This window comes from Acinonyx jubatus, chromosome F2, assembly GCF_027475565.1.
Source record: "Acinonyx jubatus isolate Ajub_Pintada_27869175 chromosome F2, VMU_Ajub_asm_v1.0, whole genome shotgun sequence".
Taxonomy (NCBI): domain Eukaryota; kingdom Metazoa; phylum Chordata; class Mammalia; order Carnivora; family Felidae; genus Acinonyx; species Acinonyx jubatus.
In genome coordinates, this window is record NC_069394.1 from 47,842,350 (window position 1) to 47,866,669 (window position 24,320).

The 24,320-nt window shown below is 34.7% G+C and overlaps 1 protein-coding gene across 7 annotated transcripts in view; it reads right to left on the reverse strand.

The window, feature by feature from the left end:
- Positions 1-24,320, reverse strand: part of CNBD1 (cyclic nucleotide binding domain containing 1) — a 481,111-nt gene that overhangs the window by 52,297 nt on the left and 404,494 nt on the right. Inside the window, exon 11 of one of the 7 annotated variants that reach the window (XM_027064273.2) lies at positions 19,135-19,253. The exons of the other annotated variants lie outside the window; for them this stretch is intronic. Coding sequence (XP_026920074.1) covers positions 19,180-19,253 — 74 coding nt within the window. The 3' untranslated portion in view covers positions 19,135-19,179. Of the gene's footprint in view, positions 1-19,134; positions 19,254-24,320 lie in introns of those variants that run through there. 7 annotated transcript variants of the gene reach the window in all.

The window sequence follows — 24,320 nt, forward strand, 5'->3', positions numbered from 1 at the left end:
GAAATCTGGAGAAATGTCTATTCATGTCTTCTGTACATTTTTAATTGGATTATTTTTTTTTAAGGTTGAGTTGTGTAAGTTCTGTATATATTTTGGATACTAACCCTTTATCAGATATGTCATTGGCAAATATCTTCTCCCATCCAAAATTTTTACTTTTAGTTTTGTTGATTGTTGCCTTTGCAGTGCAGAAGCTTTTTAACTTGATGAAGTTCCACTAGTTTTTTTTTTCTTTTGTTTCCCTTGCCTCAGGAGACATATCTAATAAGAGGTTGCTATGGCCAATGTCAAAGAGGTTGCTTCCTATCTTCTCCTCTAGGATTTTGATGGTGTCCTGTCTCACATTTAGCTCTTTCATCCATTTGAGTTTATTTTTGTGTATGGTGTGAGAAAGTAGTCCACTTACATTCTTTTTCATTTTGCTGTCCAGTTTTCTCAATACCATCTGTTTAAAAGACTGTCTTTGTCTCACTGAATGTTCTTTCTTGCTGTGTCAAAGTTGACCATATACTTGTGGGTCCATTTCTGGGTTTTCTATCCTGTTCTATGATCTATATGTCTGTTTTTGTGCCAGTACCATATTGTCTTGGTCACTATCGCTTTGTAAAATTACTTCAAGTTTGAAATTGTGATGCCTCCAGCTTTTTGTTTTTAATTTTTTCCTAATGTTTATTTATTTATTTTAGAGAGAGAGAGAGAGACAGAGACAGAGAGAGATAGAGAGTTGGGGAGGGGCAAAGAGAGAAGGATAAAGAGAATGCCAAGAAGGCTCCACTCTGTCAGTGCACAGCTTCACACGGGGATCAAACTCACGAACTGTGAGATCATGACCTGAGCTGAAATCAAGACTTGGATGTTTAACCAACTGAGCCACCTAGGCACACCTTGCTTTTCTTTTTCAAGATTTCTTTGGCTATTCAGCATCTTCTGTGGTTCCATACAAATTTTAGGATTGTTTGTTCTACTTCTGTGAAAAATGCCGGTGGTATTTGATGGGGATTGCTTTGGGTTAATAACATTTTAACAATATTTGTTCTTCCAATCCTTGAGCATAAACTGTTTTTCCATTTCTTTGTGTCACCTTCAATTTCACTTATCAGTGGGTTTTTTTTAAGTTTATCTATTTATTTGAGAGAGAGAGAGAGAGAGAGAGAGCACAAGCAGGGGAGGGGCAAGGAGAGAAAGAGAGTCCCAAGGAGGTTCCATGTTATCATCACAGAGCCCAATGTGGGGCTTATTCCCACAAACCATGAGATCATGACCTGAACCAAGATCAAAAGTTGGATGCTTACCCAACTGAACCACCCAGGCACTGCCACCATCAGTTTTATAGTTTTCACAGTACAGATCTTTTAGCTCATTGCTTAGGTTTATTCCTGATGTCTTATGGTTTGGGGAGCAATTGTAAATGAGATTGATTCCTTGATTTCTTCACGGAAATTTCTTTGTGCTGCTTCATTACTGGTGTAGAGAAATGCAACAGATTTCTCTTTGTTGATTTCATATTCTAAGACTTGACTGAATTCATGTATCAGTTCTAGTAATTTTTTGGTGGAGTCTTTTGGGTTTTCTACTTAGAGAATTGTGTCATCTGTAAATAGTGAAAGTTTTACTTCTTCCTTGCTAATTTGGATGCCTTTATTTCTTTTTGTTATCTGATTTCTGAGGCTAGAACCTCCAGTATTATGTTAAATAACAGTGATGATAGTGGATATACCTGTGTCAAGTACTTTTAATACACTATTTCTAATCTACAAAATTATATTTCATAGTAAAATTTATTACCATATTATTGACAAAAAATACAAGGGCTTATATAGGTTAAATAGTTGCCTACAAATATCATACAGTTTCTAAATGTTTGAGATTGGATTTACACTCAAATCTCTAACAGACCAAACCCTGAATTTATTTTATTATATGTATTCCCTCTCCTCTGTGCAACAACCATTGAGTATATTAAGTTGTGCAAGTAGAACTTTAGACAGAATCATTTGTTTGCTTTCTAAATGAATGAAAATGATTTATTTTCTCCTTAACTCAGTGCTGATATGTGTAATAGAAATTTTATGACTCAGAAATTCTTTCCTGCCTTTTTCCAGATATAACTCAGGCTGGTTATGATGAAAGCAATTGCCAAGAGTGAACAGGTGGAGCCCTAGACAAAGATATGTACAGAGATGAAGCAAAGATGCCATTTTAAAATTAGCTCAATCATGTTTTAAGAAGTTGTTAGAAAGATATTGAAGCCTACAGAAAAAGATTACATAAGAACGATGACCTGTTTGTAGACAAGGAAAGATCTAGATAGTAAACAAATAACAAGTACTTGCTACATATTCCTTTTTTAAGTTTATTTATTTATTTTGAGGGATCGAGAGCAAGCAGGGGAGTGGCAGAAAGAGAGGGAGAGAGAAAATCCCAAGCAAGGTCTGTGATGTCAGTGCAGAGCCCAAAGCAGGGCTTGACCCTACAAACAATGAACTGAACCAAAATCAAAAGTTTGATGCTTAACATACTGAGCTACCCCAGCACCCTCAGTTGCTGCATATTCTTACATACTGGAAAGAAGACCTTACAATTTCACCTTTCAACCAAATACAGTCAGATAAATACAAACTTAAACACAGACAGACATACTGTGGATACTACAGACCCACTTTTCCCAACAAGGCATAAATTAAATCAACAAAAAGAACCGCACATTTAAGCAAGAAATTTGGGGATTTTAGGGTCAGCATGAGTTATATTAATTGATTTCAAAGAATTTGTGTGAAGAAAAATAACTAGTTCTTGCCAAATAATTTCAACACTATAAATCTCGCCAATAAAGATGTTGAAAGTAGGGGGTGGAAATGGGACTTAATATTAAGTTTTGTCAAGAACAATAAAAGGGATGCTGGGTGGCTCAGTTGGTTGAGCATCCAACTCGTGATTTCAGCTCAGGTCATGATCCCAGGGTCATGGGATGGAGTCCCGCGTCAGGCTCTGAGTTGATCATGGAGTCTGCTTGAGTCTCTCTCTTTCTCTCTCTCTCTCTCTCTCTCTCTCTCTCTCTCTCTCTCCTCTGCCGCCTCTGCCCCTCTCCCCTGCTCATGCTCTCTCTCTCTCTCCAAAAAAATTAAACATTAAGAAAAGAAAAAAAAGAACCAGAAAAGAGGGCAGAATATTGGCACTTAACAATAGGTAACAACTTCTTTCTTAAGTATCAAAGTGATACTTAAAAATATCATGTTTTCACTCATATGTGGATCTTGAGAAACTTAACAGAAGACCACGGGGGAAGGGAAGGGAAAAAATAGTTACAAACAGAAAGGGAGGAAGACAAACCATAAGAGACTCTTAAATACAGAGAACAAACTGAGGGTGGATGGGGGGGTAGGGGAGAGGGGAAAATGGGTGATGGGCATTGAGGAAGGCACTTGTTGGGATGAGCCCTGGGTGTTGTATGTAAGCGATGAACCACAGGAATCTACCCCAAAACCAAGATCATACTTTACACACTGTATGTTAGACAACTTGACAATAAATTATATTTAAAAAGTATGAATAAATAAATAAATAAATAAATAAATAAATAAATCTGAATAGGGGTGCCTGGCTGGCTCAGTCGATTGAGTATCCGACCTCAGCTCAGGTCATGATCTCACAGGTTCAGAAATTTGAGCCCTGCATTGGGTTCCCTGCTGTCAGCCTGTCAGCACAGAGCCTGCTTTGAATTCTCTGTCCCTATCTTTCTCTGCCCCTACCCCACTTGCACTCTCTCAAAAATCTAATAAAAATATATTTAAAAATATAAATTGTTTGTAGGGTACCTACAAGTTGGTAGAGCATGCAACTCTTGCCCCTGGGGTTGTAAGTTCCAGCCCCATGTTGGGTGTAGAGATTACTAAAAAAAATGTTTTTAAATCTTTTAAAAAATATGGAAGAAAAAACTCTACACAAATCATTTGTGCTGCAGCACATAAGAAAGAGCACCTCAAAATTGTTGAGTGATTCCGTGGATTTATTTAGGAAACACCTGGTCTCTAGCTGTCAGTAGTAGTCGTAGTAGTAGTTAAAGTACTGTTAGTGGAAGGAGTGGTAAGGATAATAATAGTACTTATGGTGATAATCACTTGCTTCCAGTGAGTTACTCCTTTTGTCAGGCACTCCGCTAGGTAATTTACTTATAGTATTTCATTTAATTGTCAGAAGAATAAAAATACAGAATATTAAAGTCACATTTTATTTCAATATAATTATCTTAAGAACCTCTAAGCTTACAATGTATTTGTTACAGGTTTATTTAATTGGCTAGAAACAACACCCAAAGATCACATTTATGCACAGTTTTTGAATGTGAGAACTTCTGTTTCCTCACAGCATGGCTTTGTGCTCTAACCACCCTCTGGTTCACAAATTAATGACTTCGAACTGAGATAAATCAAAACCTGGAATATGATTCTGTCCTCCAGGCTACATTCCAGAGACTTCTTCAATGAGAAAGAGTTATTCTTCAAGAATTACCTAGGGAACTTTTTCACAAACAATGCTCAAACCACTTTCTAAGAAAAATTAAATTGAATAAGAATTTCAATGGTTAGGAACAAAGCATCATTATTTTTTAAAAGGCAATGTACAGCCAAAGTTGAAACCACTGGGTTAACCAGAGGCATGTGAAAGAGGCTTAAGAGTTCAGATTTATCTTTTACCTCATCTTATCCTCTGAGAATTCTATCTTTCTGCCGTAGTATATCAGTGCTTAAATTTGGATTGCAGTATATTTTCCATCAATGCAAAGAATCAAATTATCCATATTTCAGTCGAATTGGGTATGAAATGACAGGGAGAAAAAGTATTTATTATAAAACTGCCTTTTCTTTATTTCTTGTGTTTGGAGAGTCTGAAGCTTATCTCTTTCTGAAAAATCTTAATGATGGTCATAAGAATCAATGAACACACTGCAAAATCCTGATATTTTCCAGACAAGTCCTTGAAGTTGTTGCTTTTATTCCGAATATACAACACACCATAATTTAACACAATATAGCAAAAAAATTAATTTTCTATGAAGAATTATAGAATTCTTCAGCAAATTAATTCCACATATGAGGGTATGGCAGCAAATAAATTCTACATATTAGGAGGTATTGCTGCCAGTAATCTAGTCCTGTTACCAGATATTTATGAGTATTCTCAGTTAGAAACCAGAGGAATTAAATCTGGTTAACTTAAACAAAAAAAAAAAGGATTTTAGTGTAAATGCAATTGGTAGGTCACTAAATCTCTGGGAATCCTGGAGAGTTAGCCTTAGGTATAAACAAGGGGAACTAAGACATAGTCAGGATCTTGCCATTGGAACAACTTGAATAAGGTGATATTGCTGGTGCTGTGACCACTGATTATTATAACATGTTTGATTCCTGTTTACCCTTCCAGTCAATCTATTATGTCTTTCCTTTTATCCTTTCCTGATATCATTGTTGTTATCCTTAGAAAAATGTATTTGGAAAAGATCTGATATAAATAATTTAGTATCTGTGACAGTCACTGGGTTGGTCCAGTTCAGTTGAACCAATTAAAATAGTTAAGTATTTCCCAACCAGTTGAGTTAAATAATCATTGTCAAAGCACCCTGAGTGTCCTAGCAGCACTTCAGTTGCTCCTCTATGATCTCTCACTACTAGGTATGTGAGGATTGACACATCAGGGATCCTTCAAGATCCTGCTTTGAGCAGTGTTCTTCTGAATGGTTCAGAGTTGGGATCTTCCAAGTGTTAAATATTTTGAATAATATCCTTCCTCTCATTTGACTAAACCTTTGGCACAGGGGGCTGTAAAGTAGTTTCATTAATTATCCAAGAGAGCCCATTATGTACGTGTGGGTCCAGCATTTGGAATATAACAGGCCCATTCCAAAGCCAAAGCTCTAAAACACAAATTCATACTACTATCTTCTAAATAAGTTCATACCCCATTAAGTAAATTTTCTTCACAAAAATTCACAGATTGAAGAGGTGAAAGATACTGAGGAGAACATGAAAGGGAATTAGAAAGAGTATTCACATGACCTTAAAATCATATAATGTATATATATATGGTGCTCAAGGCTGATGTGGCCTTAGGAAACAAGCATCCTTAGCCTGGTATCCTTAGGGCTGGCATGTATTTGGCAGCTACTTAAAAATTCTTGCTGATTAATTTCCATGATTCGTGTTTTATCTATAAAAGAAACACCAATAATAACAAAAATAACTATTGTCTATTGAACCATCTCAGGTTAAACTAGTGAAGTAACTAAAAACAAGACCTGAAAATAAAATATATTTTTATATATACATATACACATACTTGTCCACTCTAATGGAAAAATAAGTGGAAATAAATAATTTTATTTTAGTATTTTTAACTTCTAGGAGAAAAACTGTTTGATATAATTAAAGAATTAATCACTGGAGAGTAGCAATCAGACACATAGGAAAAATATCCTACTAAAAGGAACAATTTTCTCCTCAAAGGAGACTAGGTGGGTCTGAAAGTTATAGCAGTAAAATCTGTAAGTTTGTTTTAGACTTACTGCCTCTCTTGGTCTTAAAAGAATATTAACAATAGAGTTAAAGCTCAATAAGTCATGGGAGAAACTTTAAAAGAGGCATGTAGAAAGCTTCAGGCAAAATATGTTTACCACTTAATGTGCTGAGCATGGGTGACATGGTGAATTTAAACTTCCAAGGCAAAGGAATTAGACACAACCCTACAGGCCTCCCTGAGACTTACTTGGAGTGATGAAAGGCATGCTTGGAATACAATAAAAGGAGAATAGATAGGCTTTAAAGACAGGTGGATTATGTAAAGAGATCTATAGTTACATGGAAATGTATGGAACTGAGAGTAAAAATATGTTGAAAAATTGTGGGGGATCATCAGAATATATATATATATATAATGTATGAAAGCTATATACAATTCAACCAGGTATAGAAAGTGTTTTTTACATTTCTGATACATATTGACAAGCTGGTTTACAAACAGGCTTACATAGGACTAAAGAATTTCCATATTCTCTGGAGGTCTATTTTTTCTTTAAAAAAAAAAAGTGCCCAGCAGTATATGTCAACACACAGAGATAAAATGATGGGGTTCTAGAAATGGAAAAACAGTTTAATTCTTTAAAAGTTTAACAGAATCCATACATACATATTTAGATGTCTCTAGGAAATAGATATGCAAGAAGGTATGAAAATAATAAAAATTTATTCACATAACAAGGGAATACTTGCAGAAAGGTGTTTGTCAACAAAACAAGTAGAATCCAGGCTATAATATAAAGACATGCCCATGTAAAAACTTAAGAGGATATTGATGGTTATAATTTAATTATCAATTTATGATGATAGCACAATTTAAAGCCATGACCACATTTGCATCTAGTGGTTATTCTGTTTCAATAAAAGAAAGGTAATCTACATGGAATTATGAGGACTGTGAATAAAAAAATGTAATTTCACTACATCTCCAACATTAATGGAGAAACAGATACCTGGTTTGTTTTGTCATGAAGTGCATGGCAACTGTAAAGGTAAAATTTTTTTTGGCAATTATTTTTCAAATATATTACATAGCACTTAAGTAAATCAGTGTTTGAATATCATGTCTTTTGCTTTGATTTCCCCCTTACAAACAAATGATAACTTGGCTTTATAAAAACAAACAAATAAGCAAACAAACAAAAAATTCTTCCTTTTTAGAGGGTTGCATTAAGATGACAAGAGAAGCAATTTATACAAGGAAAGTGGGTATACAGAATGAGTTATGCAAACACTTCTAGTCATGGAATGCAGCTTACTCCTCTGATTTAAATAAGTATTATTAAAATTACCTGCTCAATTCTAGGGTAAATAAACTTTGCAGTTCTTGAAGAAGTAATGCACAAGGATAAATAAAAATATTCAGGAAATTTTAAAAAATAAGATAGGAGAGTCCTGTCTAAAAAATCAGACACAGAGGGGTCAAGATGGTGGAAGAGCATGGAAGTTTTTTTGCATCTCTCATCCCTGAAATACAGCCAGATCATCACTAAACCACCCTGCACATCTAGAAGACTGATTTCAGAATTAACACAGCAATATGCACAACCTGAACCACAGCACTCAGCAGGTACATGGCATGGAGAGATGAACTGGGGTAAAGAGAAGCCATGGAAGGCAGGGAGCTGTTTTTGCTTGTGGAGAGATGATGGAGATGGTGGGGAGGAAAGCATCCTCCCCCATCCAAAAGCAGCTGGAGAGAAAAGAAAGAGTACACAAGGGACTGAACACAAAAAGGGAGAAAGGAGGAAGAAGAGGGTTTAAATTTCATTAAGACTCTATAAATAGGGGGATTGCAAAGTCTGAAACTCCACAGCTAGATACCTGGTGGTGCTCTGGTGGGAAAGGCGAATCCCCAAGAGCAGAGAGTGAGATCCTCAGGTCCTCGGGCCACACAGGGAGAGACATTTCCCCTGCTAGGAGAACATTTGGTAGAGGCTGTGCGGCCACCCCACAGGCAAAGGTCCCAGTGGACCCTGAAGAACAACCACATTCGCTGGTGCTGGAAAAAGGACATTAAGTGGGATGCCTGGCACCAGATGTGTGTTGATTTACCATAATCCCTGAAATGCTGCTGCTATAAAATCACATAAACTTTTTCTGGGGTGGGCTGGCAACCAGCCACAGTCTCTGCGCATCGGCAGCTGCACAGTCCCGCAAAAGTTCCTGGGGGTGGGAGAGCACCTGGCCATTGCTCGGTGATACTCTCCCCCAGGCAGTCAAAATGGATCAAAGCCACAGATCCTCAGAAGTGAGGGGCTGGGAAAGAGCCACATCTGAGCTAAATCTCAGGAAGGAGATGCGACCTGGCAACCTGATGGCTTGGTCACGGACAGTGTAAAAGTGGGGAGTGAGCAGAGCCAGAGATGAAGAAGGGGTACAGGATTGCTGGTCAGGGAGAACAGAGTTCCAATGTTAGGGACTGGGTAGCTGGGTGGCACCATTTTCATCCCTTCCTCGCATGCACATACACAACTCCAAGAGCCACAACAATCCACCCCAGTAAGCTAAGCAGTGCCATCTAGTGTAGAACAGAGTCGTTACACTAAGCTCTGACCAACTGGGTCAATCTCACTCTTCAGGAACACCACAAGTCTCTCTGCATAGTTTATATACTATAAAGCACTTCATGGTTTGACTTCTAAGGGACCGATGTAATTTAAATCATATTTCAGTCCGTTCACTGGTCCATCTATTCATTTTTATTTCTTTTTCTTTTCTTATTCTTGAATACAGAAAGAGAAAAAAATTTATTTGTTTTCAATTTTTATTAAAAATATTTTTCTTTAATATTTTTCAATTATATTTTTTAATTTTTGTAAATTTTTCAAATTGTATTTTACTTCCATCATTTCATTTTATTCTATTTCATTATAGTCATTTTTTCAAATTTGTAAACCTTTTCCTTTTTTTTTTTCTTTTTTTATCTTTCCCTTTTTTCTCTAGTCTATAAAGCTCCTTTCAACAACCAGAACATCAACCAGAACAACAACCAAAATATCTAGGAACTATCATCATTTATTTGATTATTTTGTATGTGTTATTTTTCATTTTTTAATTTTCATTTTCTTTGCCTTATTAATTCCTTTTCTTCCTTCAAAATGATGAAACGAAGGAATTCACCCCAAAAGAAAGAACAGGAAGAAATGACAGCCAGGGACTTAATCAACACAGATACAAGCAATACGTCTGACTAGAATTTAGAATCATGATAATAAGAATACTAGTTGGGGTCAAAAATAGATTAGAATCCCTTTCTGTGGAGATAAAAGAAGTAAAAGCTAGTCAGAATGATATAAAAAATGCTATAACTGAGCCGCAATCTCAAATAGCTGCCATGGCGGCAAGGATGGATGAAGCAGAGCAGCAAATCAACGATATAGAGGACAAATTTATGGAGAATAATGAGAAAAAAAAGAGGGAGACTAAGGCAAAAGAGCATGATTTAAGAATTAGAGAAATCAGTGACTCATTAAAAAGGGACAACAGCAGACTCATAGAGGTCCTAGGAAATGAATAGAGAGAAAAAGGGGTAGAGTGGTTATGTGAGCAAATCATAGCAGAAAACTTTCCTAACCTGAGGAAAGGCACAGAAATCAAAATCCAGGAAGCACAGAGGACTCCCACTAGATTCAACAAAAGCCTACAATCAACAAGGCATATCATACTGAAATTCACAAAATACTCAGGCAAGGAGAGAATCATGAAAGCAGCAAGGGAAAAAAAGTCCTTAATGTACAAGGGAAAACAGATCAGATTTGTAGCAGACCTATCTATAGAAACTTGGCAGGCCAGAAAGGAGTGGCAGGATATATTTAATGTGCTGAATTGGAAAAATATGCAGCCAAGAATTCTTTATCCAGCAAGGATGTCATTCAAAATACAAGGAGAGATAAGAAGTTTCCCAGAGAAACAAAAATTAAAGGAGTTCATGACCTCTAAACCAGACGGGCAAGAAATTTTAAGAGGGACTCTCTGAGGGGAGAAAAGACAGAAAAAAAAAAGACCAAAAGCAACAAAGAGCAGAAAGGACCAGAGAACACCATCTGAAATTCCAACTCTCCAGGCAACATAATGGCAATAAATTCATATCTTTCAGTACTCATTCTAAACGTCAATGGACTAAATGCTCCAATCCACAGACATAGGGTAACAGAATGGATAAGAAAAAAGATCCATCTATATGCTGTTTACAAGAGACCCATTTTATACCTAAAGACACCTAAGGGGATGGAGTACCATCTATCATGCTAATGGTCTACAAAAGAAAGCCAAAATAGCCATACTTATATCAGACAATCCAGACTTTAAAGACTGTATCAAGAGATGAAAAGGGCATTGTATCATAATTAAGGGGTTTATCCACCAAGACTTAACAGTTGTAAACATTTATGCTCCAAAGGTGGAGGCACACAAATATATAAATCAATTAATCACAAACATAAAGAAACTCATTGATAATAATATCATAATAGAAGGGACTTCAACACCCCACTTACAACAATAGACAGATCATTTAAAAAAGAAAATCAACATGGAAACAATGGCTTTGAATTTACACTGGACTGGATGGACTTCACAGATAAATTCAGAACATTTCATCCTAAAGTAGCAGAATACACATTCATCTCCAGTGCACATGGAACATATTCTAGAATAGATCACATACTGGGACACAAATTGGCCTGCAACAAGTACAAAAAGATCAAGATCACACCATGCATATTTTCAGACCACAATGCTATGAAATTTGAAGTCAACCACAAGAAAAAAATGTGGAAAGATAACAAATGCTTGGAGACTAAAGACCAACCTACTAAAGAATGAATGAGCTAACCAAGAAGTTAAAAAGGAAATAAAAAAGTACATGGAATCCAATGAAAATGACAATACCACAGCCCAAAACCTCTGGGATGTAGCAAAGGCAGTCATAAGAGGGAAGTATATAGCAACCCAGGCCTTCCTCAAGAAGGAAGAAGGGTCTCAGATACACAACCTAAACTTACACCTTATAGAGCTGGAAAAAGAACAGCAAATAAAATCCCAAACCAGCAGGAGACAGGAAATAATAAAGATTAGAGCAGAAATAAATGCATTGAAACCAAAAAAGAAACAATAGAACAGATCAATGAAACCAGAAGCTGGTTCTTTGAAAGAATTAACAAAATTCATAAACCCCTAGCTAGTTTGATCAAAAAAAAAAAAAAAGGAAAGGACCCAAATATATAAATCAAGAATGAAAGAGAAGAGATCACGACCAACACAGCAGAAATACAAACAATAATAAGAGAATATTACAAGCAATTATATGGCAATAAAATGGGCAATCTGGAAGAAATGGACAAATTCCTGGAAACATACACACTACCAAAACTAAAACAGGAATAAATAGAAAATTTGAACAGATCATAACCAGTAAAGAAATAGAATTAGTTATCAAAAATCTCCCAAAAAAATAGGAGTCTGGGGCCAGATGGCTTTCCAGGGGAATTCTACCAAACATTTAAAGAAGATTTAACACCTATTCTCTTGAAACTGTTCCAAAAAATAGAAATGGAAGGAAAACTTCCAAACTCTTCCTATGAAACCAGCATTACCTTGATTCCAAAACCAAAGGCCCCACTGAAATGGAAAATATAGACCAATTTCCCTGATGAACATGGATGCAAAAATCCTCAACAAGATATTAGCCAACAGGATCCAACAATACATTAAAAAAATTATTCACCACGAACATGTGGGATTTATACCTGGGAGGCAGGGCTGGTTCAATATCCACAAAATAATCAATGTGATTCATCAACATCAATAAAAGAAAGGACAAGAACCACATGATCCTCTCAACAGATGCAGAGAAAGCATTTGACAAAATACAGCATCCTTTCTTGATAAAAACACTCAAGAAAGTAGGGATAGAAAGATCATACCTTGAGATAATAAAATCCATATATAAAAGACCCAATACTAATATCATCCTCAATGGGGAAAAACTGAGAGCTTTTCCCCTAAGGTCAGGAACAAGACAAGATGTCCACTCTTGCCACTGCAATTCAACATAGTATTGGAAGTCTTAGCCTCAACAATTAGAGAACACAAAGAAATAAAAGGCATCCAAATCTGCCAGGGGGAGGTCAAACTTTCACTCTTTGCAGATGACATGATACTCTATATGGAAAACCCAAAAAATTCCACGAAAAAACTGCTAGAACTGATCCATGTATTCAGCAAAGTGGCGGGATATAAAATCAATGCACAGAAATCGGTTGCATTCCTATACACCAAAAACGAAGCAACAGAAAGAGAAATCATCCCATTTACAAGGAATTGATCCCATTTACAATTGCACCAAAACCCATAAAACACCTAGGAATAAATCTAACCAAAGAGGTGAAAAATCTATACACTTAAAAGTATCGAAAGCTTATGAAAGAAATTGAAGACGACACAAAAAAACGGAAAAATATTCCATGCTCCTCTATAGGAAGAACAAATATTGCTAAAATGTCCTTACCCCCCAAGGAAATCTACAGATTTAAAGCAATCCATATCAAAATACCAACAGCAATTTTTACAGAACTTGAGCAAACAATCCTAAAATTTGTAACCAGAAAAGACCCCAAATAGTCAAAGCAATCTTGATAAAGAAAACCAAAGTTGGAGGTGTCACAATCCTGGACTTCAAGCTGTATTACAGCTGTATTACAAAGTTGTAATCCTCAAGACAGTATAGTACTGGCACAGAAACACATACTCAGATCAATGGAACAGAATAGAGAACCCAGAAATGGACCCACAAACGTATGGCCAATTAATCTTTGACAAAGCAGGAAAGAATATCCAATGGAAAAAAGACAGTCTCTTCAGCAGGTGGTGCTGGGAAAACTGGAAAGTGACATGCAGAAAAATGAACCTGGATTACTTTCTTACACCAGACACAAAAACAAACTCAAAATGGATGAAAGACCTCAACATAAGACAGGAAGCCATCAAAATACTAGAGGAGAAGGCAGGCAAAAGCCTCTTCGACCTTGGCCACAGTACTTCTTATTCAACACATATTCAGAGGCAAGGGAAACAAAAATGAACTATTGGGACCTCATCAAAATAAAAAGCTCTGCACAGTGAAGGAAACAATCAGCAAAACTAAAAGGCAACTGACGGAATAAGAGAAAATATTTGCAAATGACATATCAGATAAAGGGTTAGTATCCAAAATCTACAAAGAACATCACTCAACACCCAAAAAACAAATATCCAGTGAATAAATGAACAAAAGACATGAATAGACACTTCTCCAAAGAAGACATCCAGATGGCCAACTGACACATGAAAAAATGCTCAACATCACTCTTCATCAGGGAAATACAAATCAAAACCACAATGAGATACCACCTAACACCTGCCAAATTGGCTAACATTAACAACTCAGGCAACAACAGATGTCGGCGAGGATGCAGAGAAAGAGGATCTCTTTTGTACTGCTGGTGGGAATGCACACTGATGCAGCCACTCTGGAAAACAGTATGGAGGTTCCTCAAAGAATTAAAAATAGAATTACCCTACGACCCAGTAATTGCACTAGTAGGTATTTATCCAAGGGATATAGGTATGCTGTTTCAAAGGGAGAGATGCACCCTAATGCTTATAGCAGCAGTATGAATAATAGCCAAAGTATGGAGAGAGCCCAAATGTCCATCAATGGATGAATGGATAAAGAGGATGTGGTATATATATACAATGGAGTATTACTAAGCAATCAAAAAGAATGAAATCTTGCCATTTGCAACTATGTGGATGGAACTAGAGGGTATTATGCTAAGTTAAATTAGTTAGTCAGAGAAAGACAAATATCTTAGAGCTTCACTCATATGAGGACTTTAAGATACAAAACAGATGAACATAAGGGAAGAGAAGCAAAAATAATATAAAAACAGGGAGGGGGACAATGTTTTGTTAAGAGACTCTTAAATATGGAGAACAAACAGAGGGTTGCTGGAGGGGTGTGGGTGGGGGAATGGGCTAAATGGTTAAGGGGAATTGAGGAATCTATTCCTGAAATCTTTGTTGCACTAAATGTTAACCTACTTGGATGTAAATTTAAAAATAAGTAAATTATTTAAAAATAAATAAAATAAAAATATACATAAAATAAAGAAATAAAAAATCAGACAGGAGAGTCTTTTGAAGTAAAAAAAATACTATAAAATAATGGTAATTAAACAGTTTATCCTTTTAAATAATAAAGCAAAAAACTGAATAATCAAGAGTTTGGAAAAGATTAAAAATAACTTTTAAAATAACCAATGATAAAATACTAGACTATTAAATGCACAATATTAGAAAAATTAGCCATTTATGATTGCTTGGGGGTAGAAATGATCCTTGCATTACATGAAAAGAAATTCTAAATAATTCAAAACTAGGTTAAAACAAACTATAGCACATTAGACACAAAACCAAGAAGCAAAAGTGGATGGAGAAGGATAGCTGTCATTATATTTAAAAAAGTGGGGTGGCTGAAAATATCAGAAAACTGACTGACAATGGATGGACTAGGGAAAATATTTCCAATATATGTAACAAGAGAGTTTTCAGTACTACTAATTTAAGGAAAAGTCATATGAATTGATGAAAAAGGGACAAACTAATGAAAATAGAAAAGATATATGAGTAGGTAATAGCAGAAAAAGAAATGCAAATGTCAAATGAATATACAGAAGATGTTCTAAACATTAATAATTAAGGAAATGCAAATTAAATGATATTGTTGATTCTTATGATTCACAATAATTATGGTCTATAAAATTGGCACAAAAACTGAACCACTACTCCTAGAGGAATGACAGGAGTAAGTTTGTGTGAATCTCAAGTCACATTTTCATCAACCGAACAAAGCATAGCCTTGTTTTATGAGTGTTTGTGTTTAAAGATACCTTATTTAATAAATACTGTTGGTGAATTCCTTAACATCGAACTCATAGTCTATAGCACTGTAACCCATGCTTGAATGAAGCTTTTGTAACACATGTTTTTTCTCCCTAAGGCATGTCACAACCTTCTTGCACTTCCCAGACAGCACTTCAGTACTAGGGGGCGTTTTTAAATAGGAAAATCACCAACAACCACAAAAATGAGTAAATCATGGGACAAAATAAATAGTCTGAAAAAATTACACTTATTTATGGTATGAAAAACTGAAACAAGAAGGCAGTGTGTGTTGGCCACTTAGATTTTTGGTTGCTCGCAGCATGTCTGTGAATGGTCCAGAAAGCACCATAAATATTGATTTGGGTATTAAAAATCAACTTCAGTGAGTAGGCAGATTCAAAATACAGAATCGAAAGATAGTGAGGATCATTTTAAACCATCTGATGAGGAAAGCCTGAAAAAATTGTATGCCCAATGTTGGTGTAGAGAAACGGGAATTTGCATACTCTGTTGGTGGAGTATAGTTTGGTAGTAATTTTTGGATAAAATTTGACAGTATATATAAAATTTAAATGTTCCTGCAGTATGGCTAAGTAATTCCATTTCTAGATCTAGCCTTGGTAATATAAATGTTCATAAAAATGTAAATATAAAAGTGCTTATATCAAGAACGTTTCTCATAGCATAATTTGATAAACAATTCAAATGTTCAGTTTTAAAATAGTATTAAGCTGAATTATAATGAATCCATACTATGGTATATGGTATAGTAATTTCTAAAAAAAATATGTTGGACCTATATACACTCAAAAAGTAAGATATCCTACATATATCAGGTATAAAGGCAAATTGAAACACTATAGATAACTTATGTTAATAAACCCAATTTATGTTAACATTTAAAAATTTGCACATATATATAAATTCATGTAAATATATGTTTAAGGTCTTGAAGTACATTCAGAAAAATGATTACATATTCTTCTAGGATAGGAATTGAGATTTGAAGAGAAATTTTATTACACTTAGGTACGCTATTTATTTATTTATTTATTTATTTATTTATTTTACTATTTTTATGTACTACACTGCTGATTTTTTCCCACAATAACAACATTAAAAGTAATCTTTGGTCGTTTTTTTTTGTTTGTTTCAATTTTTTATTAGTTAAAAAATGTATTACAAAAAAGCAGGAGTTATAAGGAACAGAACACTATCTTTGCCCTTGAAGATTTAATTAGCAAGAAACACAAGAATACATTTTGTTATATAATTCAAAATTACAAAGTATCATGAAAGACAGATATCTAAGTATCATGAGCAAGAGCAACTGATTCTAAGTTAAGCATGGACATTACAGTGAAAGAGGGTAACATCCCAAGAGTAGAAGTTTGCTAAATGATTTAAGAAGAATTCTATAGTTCTACAAAGCTAATAATAAGGTGTTTGGAGAAAGTTAATTGGTATGGCTGCATAGATTATCATGGCAGACTATAGATAGCCACTCACAAAAGACTGAAGAAGACTATTGTATTGCATAATTTCTGGGCCCTAAGAAAGGAATCCGATGGGGGACAATACATCTAAGGGTTATATTCAAGACTTATCTCAATATTTCCTCTTCCATAAGATTCCCTTGTTAGACAGGAGTATCTTTATCTTCCCTCTATGAACTCCTAAAATGTATGGAAAATCCTCTGTTTGCATACCTTTAAGACCTCCCTGCCCTGACACTGGAGGGTATGATCAAAAGCCATCATGAGATTCACAAGGGGTTAACATCACACACACACACACACACACACACACACACACCACTACACAGACATACACACAAAAGGTTTGTACCTGTGTTATGCAAAACAATTTCCTTTTGTTATGCTCACAACTTTGTAAACATGTATTACAGAATTTTTCATATCGTTTGGCACATATTAGGAAACCAATAAAAGTTTCTTAAATATTCATCTCCCTTTTCTCCAGAACTTGTGTTCTAAAAGCCATACAGTTGCAGTAAGAAAATTGTTTTCATTAAAAAACAATCCATGCTAATTTCACAAGCATACAGGCAACTATGAATCTGTACAATCTTTAATCTATAACTATTTATTATCATGTTAAATTTTTATCTAGAAGGGGCCTATAGTAATTTATGTCAACTTCAAAGCATATATTTAATTTTATATCATCATATTCTCAGTGAGAAAACATTTAACAAAGTACATTGAACTGTTAATCTTTGTTTAGTAAGTGAAGTGGGAACCAAATATTAAAACAATACCATTTTGCTTTAATTCAATTAATTGTTTTGGTGGTTTAATGTCTTTGCTTAAAAGGAAATAAACAATGTCTCGTATTGATCTGCTTCATCATGGCAGTAATGAAAATAATAGAGTTATTTCTTTAGCTCTAGTAAAAAATTATGTTTTCTTTTTTATGCATTTCTTTTTTTATTAAGCAAGCAGACAAAAAATTAAAAAATCAAGATGGCTTAATCAAATGAAAAATGAGTTTAATTATCTGAAACCTACACTAAATGTTTTTTGTTAAAAAACAACTAAGAATTTATGTCTCCCTTTGATATATGGAAAGCCACCCTCTAACCAGAAAAGTAAAACACAGAGGTTCTTGAATGTTAAGCATGCTGAAAATGAAGCACACACACCATCTATGAAAAAAGGTGTTTTTGCCATCATATCCTTGGATATGCAGACAAAAGAGTAGAAATAATTATTATGGCCTTTCTTGTAAGCCATTCTTCAGTTAGTGTGTGTGTGTGTGTGTGTGTGTGTGTGTGGCGGGGGGGGGCAGGTTGGCATGTATGAAGGAGCTGTGAGAGAGGAGATACAGAGAGAAAGGGAACAAGGAGGATGCAAATGGCTGCAAACAAAATTAAAAGAAATAGTAAATAGCAGGACAAAATGTTTTTTCTTTGGGATTCATATTGTTAAATCTAAACTTAATGATTGGTCTGAATATATATAAGTTGAACTATCCTACCATTTTTCATTCCCCAACCCACACCATCTCTTCATCTAAACAGCTATTCTGTTTACAGCTAGGAATAATTACCTGACATTTACTGGTGCTTTGTATTGGGAGGGATCTTCTTTTTTTTATATCACTAAACTAAACTGTAATTCTTCAAGGAAGTTCTGATTTTAAATATTCTCTAGAATATATGTTAAAATACTCAATATGGTGTGCTTGGGTGGCTCAGTCAGTTAAGCCTCCAACACTTGGTTTCGACTCAGGTCATGATCTCAGGGTTTGCAAGATCAAGTCCTGTGTTGGGGTCTGCACTGACAGTGTGGAGTCTGCTTGGGATTCTCTCTCCCTGCCCCTTCTCTGCTCATGCTCTCACTCTTCTCTCTTAAAATAAATAAACGTTAGAAAAATATTCAATATGACCATGATTATATTCAATCAACAGATGACAAAACATACCCTTTGATCACATATACAAAGTAAACATGTAGCTGATAATTTGATATTATTCTTAAATCACATTGTATATTACCTTTAATCTAAGAGTAGTTGACTGTATCCTTTTCTCAGTTTCAACGGGTCACTTATTAAACTAACTTAATTACATATTGGACTATAGAGAATCTAAGGGATAATAACTGTTACTCACTGTTCCCTGAATAGTCAATGTTCAAGTGAACCTGCTCACTTGTATTTACAATTGCTTCCCTGAATTTTGATTGTATTTCTCTCTCCCATCAAGGTATCCACATTTGCTGTCTTTGAGACCTGGAAAGAGTCACACTTACTTCATAGCTCTGCTCATGACAGTGCACAGGTGGTTTTCTTTTCCTGTTCTATGGCATAGCTGATCTCTGCATTCATCTTGGCATTTAACCATTCACTGGGCTTTTACATCTCATGCATTGATCCCTTATTACTGTCAAACTTCCTATTTTGGGGGGGTATCACTGACTTTTTCTTTGCAATTCAGACTTGTTTTACTATGAATTCCACAATCTCTTTGGGGAAAGAAACAATGGTTCATATTTTTGAACACCTCAGAGCCCAGTTCTGATAACATATTAGATGCTTTCTAAAAAGTTGAATTCATGTGGATAAAACACAATGACCAATAACAATTTAGTCCATATGTCTTTTTGCAATTACCCATCTTTGTTATTTTAGGAAAGAATTGAGACTACTTGCTCATATCTTATCTAATTAACAGCACAGAAGAACTGTTTCTGTAGGTAGGATATTACTGAGAGTAAAAAAATTGTCTAGTCACAGTGTGAAATATGCTTGAGTTCTGTCAGTGGGAATTGTTTCTCCCACTTTGTCCTAAACAACAGTCTGCTACCATTCTGTTTTCTGGAATCTCCTCTTGGTAATCTTCTCTTTTGAGTCAATATGCCTAAAAACAAAGTTGCTTTTATCCTCAGTCCTTCTCTACTCCCAATCTTCTAAATTCCTAATCTTTCCAATTCCTCTGCCTAAAAGCTTATAGTCATTTCATAGCCCTGGCATCAAAAAAAAATCTGTAGGCGAGACCTGGGTGGCTCAATTGGTTTGGTGTCTGACTTCAGCTCAGGTCATAATCTCACTGTTTGTGCTTTCAAGCCCCATATTGGGCTCACTGCTTCAGATCCTCTGTTCCCCTCTCTCTGCTCCTCCCCCACTCATGTTCTCTCTCTCAAAAATAAATACATATAAAAAAAACCAACTCTGTAGGTATACCTTCAGAATATTAACTTGAACTATTCGAAATGATAATATTGTAGGTAAAAAATAGTTAAAAGCCAACAATGTTTATGGCTCACCCATAATCATTCAGAATCAGAACACTTCTAATCATCTTCAGTACTACTCTTCTAGTCCAAGTCGTCATCATCTCTTTAAAATTATTTTCAATATTTTCTCCCATTCTGTGAATTATCACTTTCTTGATAGTAAAATTTGCATTTCAAAAGTCTTTTTTTTTATCAAGTCCAATTTAACTTTTCTTTTCTTGCTTGTGTTTTTAGGATCATATCTAACAAGGATTGCCTAACCCAAGATCACAAAGATTTACTCTCAAATTTTCTTCTAAGAGTTTTATAATTTTAGTTACTACATTTAGTTCTATGATTGTCTATGACCCATTTTAATTTAATTTTATGTGTAGTGTAAAGTAGGGGACCAACTTCATCCTTTTGTGTGTGGATATCCATTTATCCCAGCATCATTTGCTGAAAACACTATTCTTTTCCCCATTCCATGTCTTGGCACTACTGGCCAGAATTTAATTGACCATAGTTATATAGGTTTATTTCTAGACTCTCAGTCTTATTCAATTGATACCTATGTCTATCTTTATGCCATTACTACATAGCTTTATAAGTTTTGAAACTGGGAAGTATAAGTCCCCCATATTTGTTCTTTATCAAGATTATTTTGGCTATTCTGGATTTCTTGTGTTTTCATATACATTTTAGGATCAATATATCCTTTTCTTCAAAAAAAAACAGCCTGGGAATCTGATAGGGATTGCACTGAATCTATTGGTTAATTTTGAGACTATACTATCATCATCCTTTATATAAATTTTTATTCCCACACAACTGACGTTTTCACTTCAGTCTTTGCTCCTCAAACCTATTCCGCATATAGAATCAATGTGATTCTTTGAAAATTGAAATCAGATTATATACTGCCTCTGTATATAAATGTCCATGCCTTTCTGCTTCACCCAGAATAAAATATAAGGTCCTTTCAATGGTTTAATGGTCTGGCATATACTTTTCTTTGGCTGCTACACTGATTTCATCTTACAATTTTCCCCTTTAGTCACTCATTTTAACTATACTGAATTTATCATTAATTATGCCGTGCACAATCCACCTCAGATTCTTTATACTCCCTATTCATTCTGACTACATCCTTTCTCCTCGGAGCATCCTTCACTTCCTTCAGGTCTCAGGTATAATACTATTAGACGGTATTTGATCCTTTTTATCTAAAATAGCATTTCTCCATCTATCTCTGTCTTCTGATCTGCTTTGTTTTTCTTCAGAGCACTTACCACTGCCTGAAATTTAATATATACCATACATATATGTTTTTCATATTTATCCCTCAAATTTAATGTAAATTTCATAAAAACAAAGATTTTTTTTTTGTTCACTATTTTGTCTTCAGTGCTTAGAAGAGTGCCTGCCACCTGGCAGGCACTCAGTAAATATTTGTAGAAAAATTAACAATATATTTTAGAAGTATCTAATTGCTATAGATGAAATAACCAAATTTAGCAGGAGTCTGTTAGACAATGTAATATACATATAATACACAATTAAAACTTCTCCTTCTTCTTACATTCAATATTATTGTATTATTCAAGCAGTATGTCTACTTTAAAGCACATGTCAAATGATTTTGAAGACCAACATAGTCTTAAATGAATAAGTGTTCTTTGAATTTATTTTTAGCAAGTCAAAAATACTAAGGTCTCATAATCATTACCAGTCCTGACAAGCAATAATATTTATATCACCATTTTCTAAAAAGAATCACTGACATCTCATAAATAGTATTCTAGACAAGGAAGCCAAGAACATTTAACTTCTTCACAATTCTATTTTTAACTCTGCATGATTTGGAATGTGCTGCTGGACAAGTCATTTATCTTTTCTAACATTAGGTTGTGTTTCTTTAAAACAAAGCTAATACAACTTGCTGCTATTTATATTTTGTCATGCATATAGCAATGTTGATAAAGGTGACATAATTCTAAACACAGGCTAATTTTGCACTGGGGAGTTGCCATTCAAAATTAATAATTCCTGTAGTATAAAATTTTCAGTGTGAATAAAGAAGGATATATTGATATTATAGTATGAAAAATAACAGAACTATAAATGCATAGGAAGCTGTATGGTAAAGAAAAGTATCAGGAGTCAGGGAGACTTTTGTTTAAATGTTGATCTATACTTCCTAAGTGTAGTAGAATGAAAAAGTTTAATTTTATGTAACCTTAGTTCTTTTCTCTAAAAGGAGAGTAACAAACACTTTTATAGCACCCAACATGGTGTCTGGCATATGATAGGTGCTAAATAAATGTGCAGTTCAATCCCCTTGATAAGGACTATCAAATGGCCATGTCACCAAGTATAAAATCACAAGTCTCATGAAAAGATAAGCTGAAACAACTACCTCTGTATGAAGCATGTGGGGATAACTGGAATGAGTTAAGATTTCCATTATTAGTTTTTTTTTTTAATTTTTTTTTTAACATTTATTTATTTTTGAGACAGAGAGAGACAGAGCATGAACGGGGGAGGGTCAGAGAGAGGGAGACACAGAATCTGAAACAGGCTCCAGGCTCTGAGCTGTCAGCACAGAGCCCGACGCGGGTCTTGAACTCACAGACCGCGAGATCATGACCTGAGCCGAAGTCGGCCACTCAACCGACTGAGCCACCCAGGCGCCCCCCATTATTAGTTTTTTAAGTAGCTGATATCTCCCTAATAAAATCACATAAAAAATGAACATTTTGGGGACACCTCTCTGGCTCAGTTGGTACAGCATGTGACTCTTGATTTTTGGGTCATGAGTTCAAGTCCCACATTGGGCCTAGAGTTTACTTAAAGAAATGAATACTTATTATTATTATTATTATTTTACAAAATTGAATATTAAAACAAAATGAAATAAATTATGAGGATTTCAAAGGCTTCATAAAAATTTGGGACCCAGTCAGCTATTCAACTTTTTTCTTTTTGCCATTTAAATATTGTATACAGTTGTTTTTTCTAATTCCAAAGTAAAATAAATATCCTTCTCAATCCAAATACTGTCAACAGAAATTGACAGCCTGGTGTGTATATGCCATCCTTTTGTGTATACTCAGATAAATATTTGCATATGATTTCTATTTTTTTCTTTATATATACTATATATATATGTGTGTGTGTGTATATATATATATATATATGTATATATATCCTGAAATATATTTTGGAAATTATTTAATATAAACAGATAGAAATGTAATTAGAAAGACTAATTCATTATCCAAACCAAGAAAGACTATGCTATTAAAACTCAGTTTGGACACCAGTTTTAACTGAGACTGTCCTAGGAGAAACAGGGAGTATGGTCATACTAGATGTTTGGTCACACCAGTCGGTAGTTGCACAATGCTTTATAATCCAGTTATTCTATAATTTAGTCACTACTTAACTAGCTGATGTCCATTGAGGTCACTTCGAGTTTCAGGTCACTCCAAAAACAAACAAACAGACAAACAAACAAACAAACAAACAGAATTGATGTAATAAATATTCATTTTCTGGTAGTTTTTTTTCCTGGAGGAGTGAATCCTAAAATTACATTGCTGGGTCAGGAGGTTTGTACTTTAAAAGAATCACATTAATAATGTCAGATAACATTCTAAAAAGCATTTCACACTCCCTCCAATGATATATGAGAGCACTCACTTCTCTACAAGGAAAATCTATAGTTACATGGACTGATTTCTCGGTCATTCCTGAATCTGATTAATATATATCTTCTTGTAGTAACATCACATTCTTTTGCTTATAATATATTTAAAACTTTAACTATTTATCTAGTTAGATATTTTCATGGAAATGTTGAAATGCTGAACATATTGTATTTAAATTATATGTACATTGTGGAAAAGATGACATTTTATGATTTAAATTTTGTCATCAAATCACAAATATGTCTTTATTTGTTTTATATTCTTTAATAATATTTTTATGAGTTATTTCATGTAGACCCTAGGTTTCTGTTATTGGATCACTCATTTTACTTTATACTTTTTCTTGTCATCAACAAGTAGTATCTAGTAGT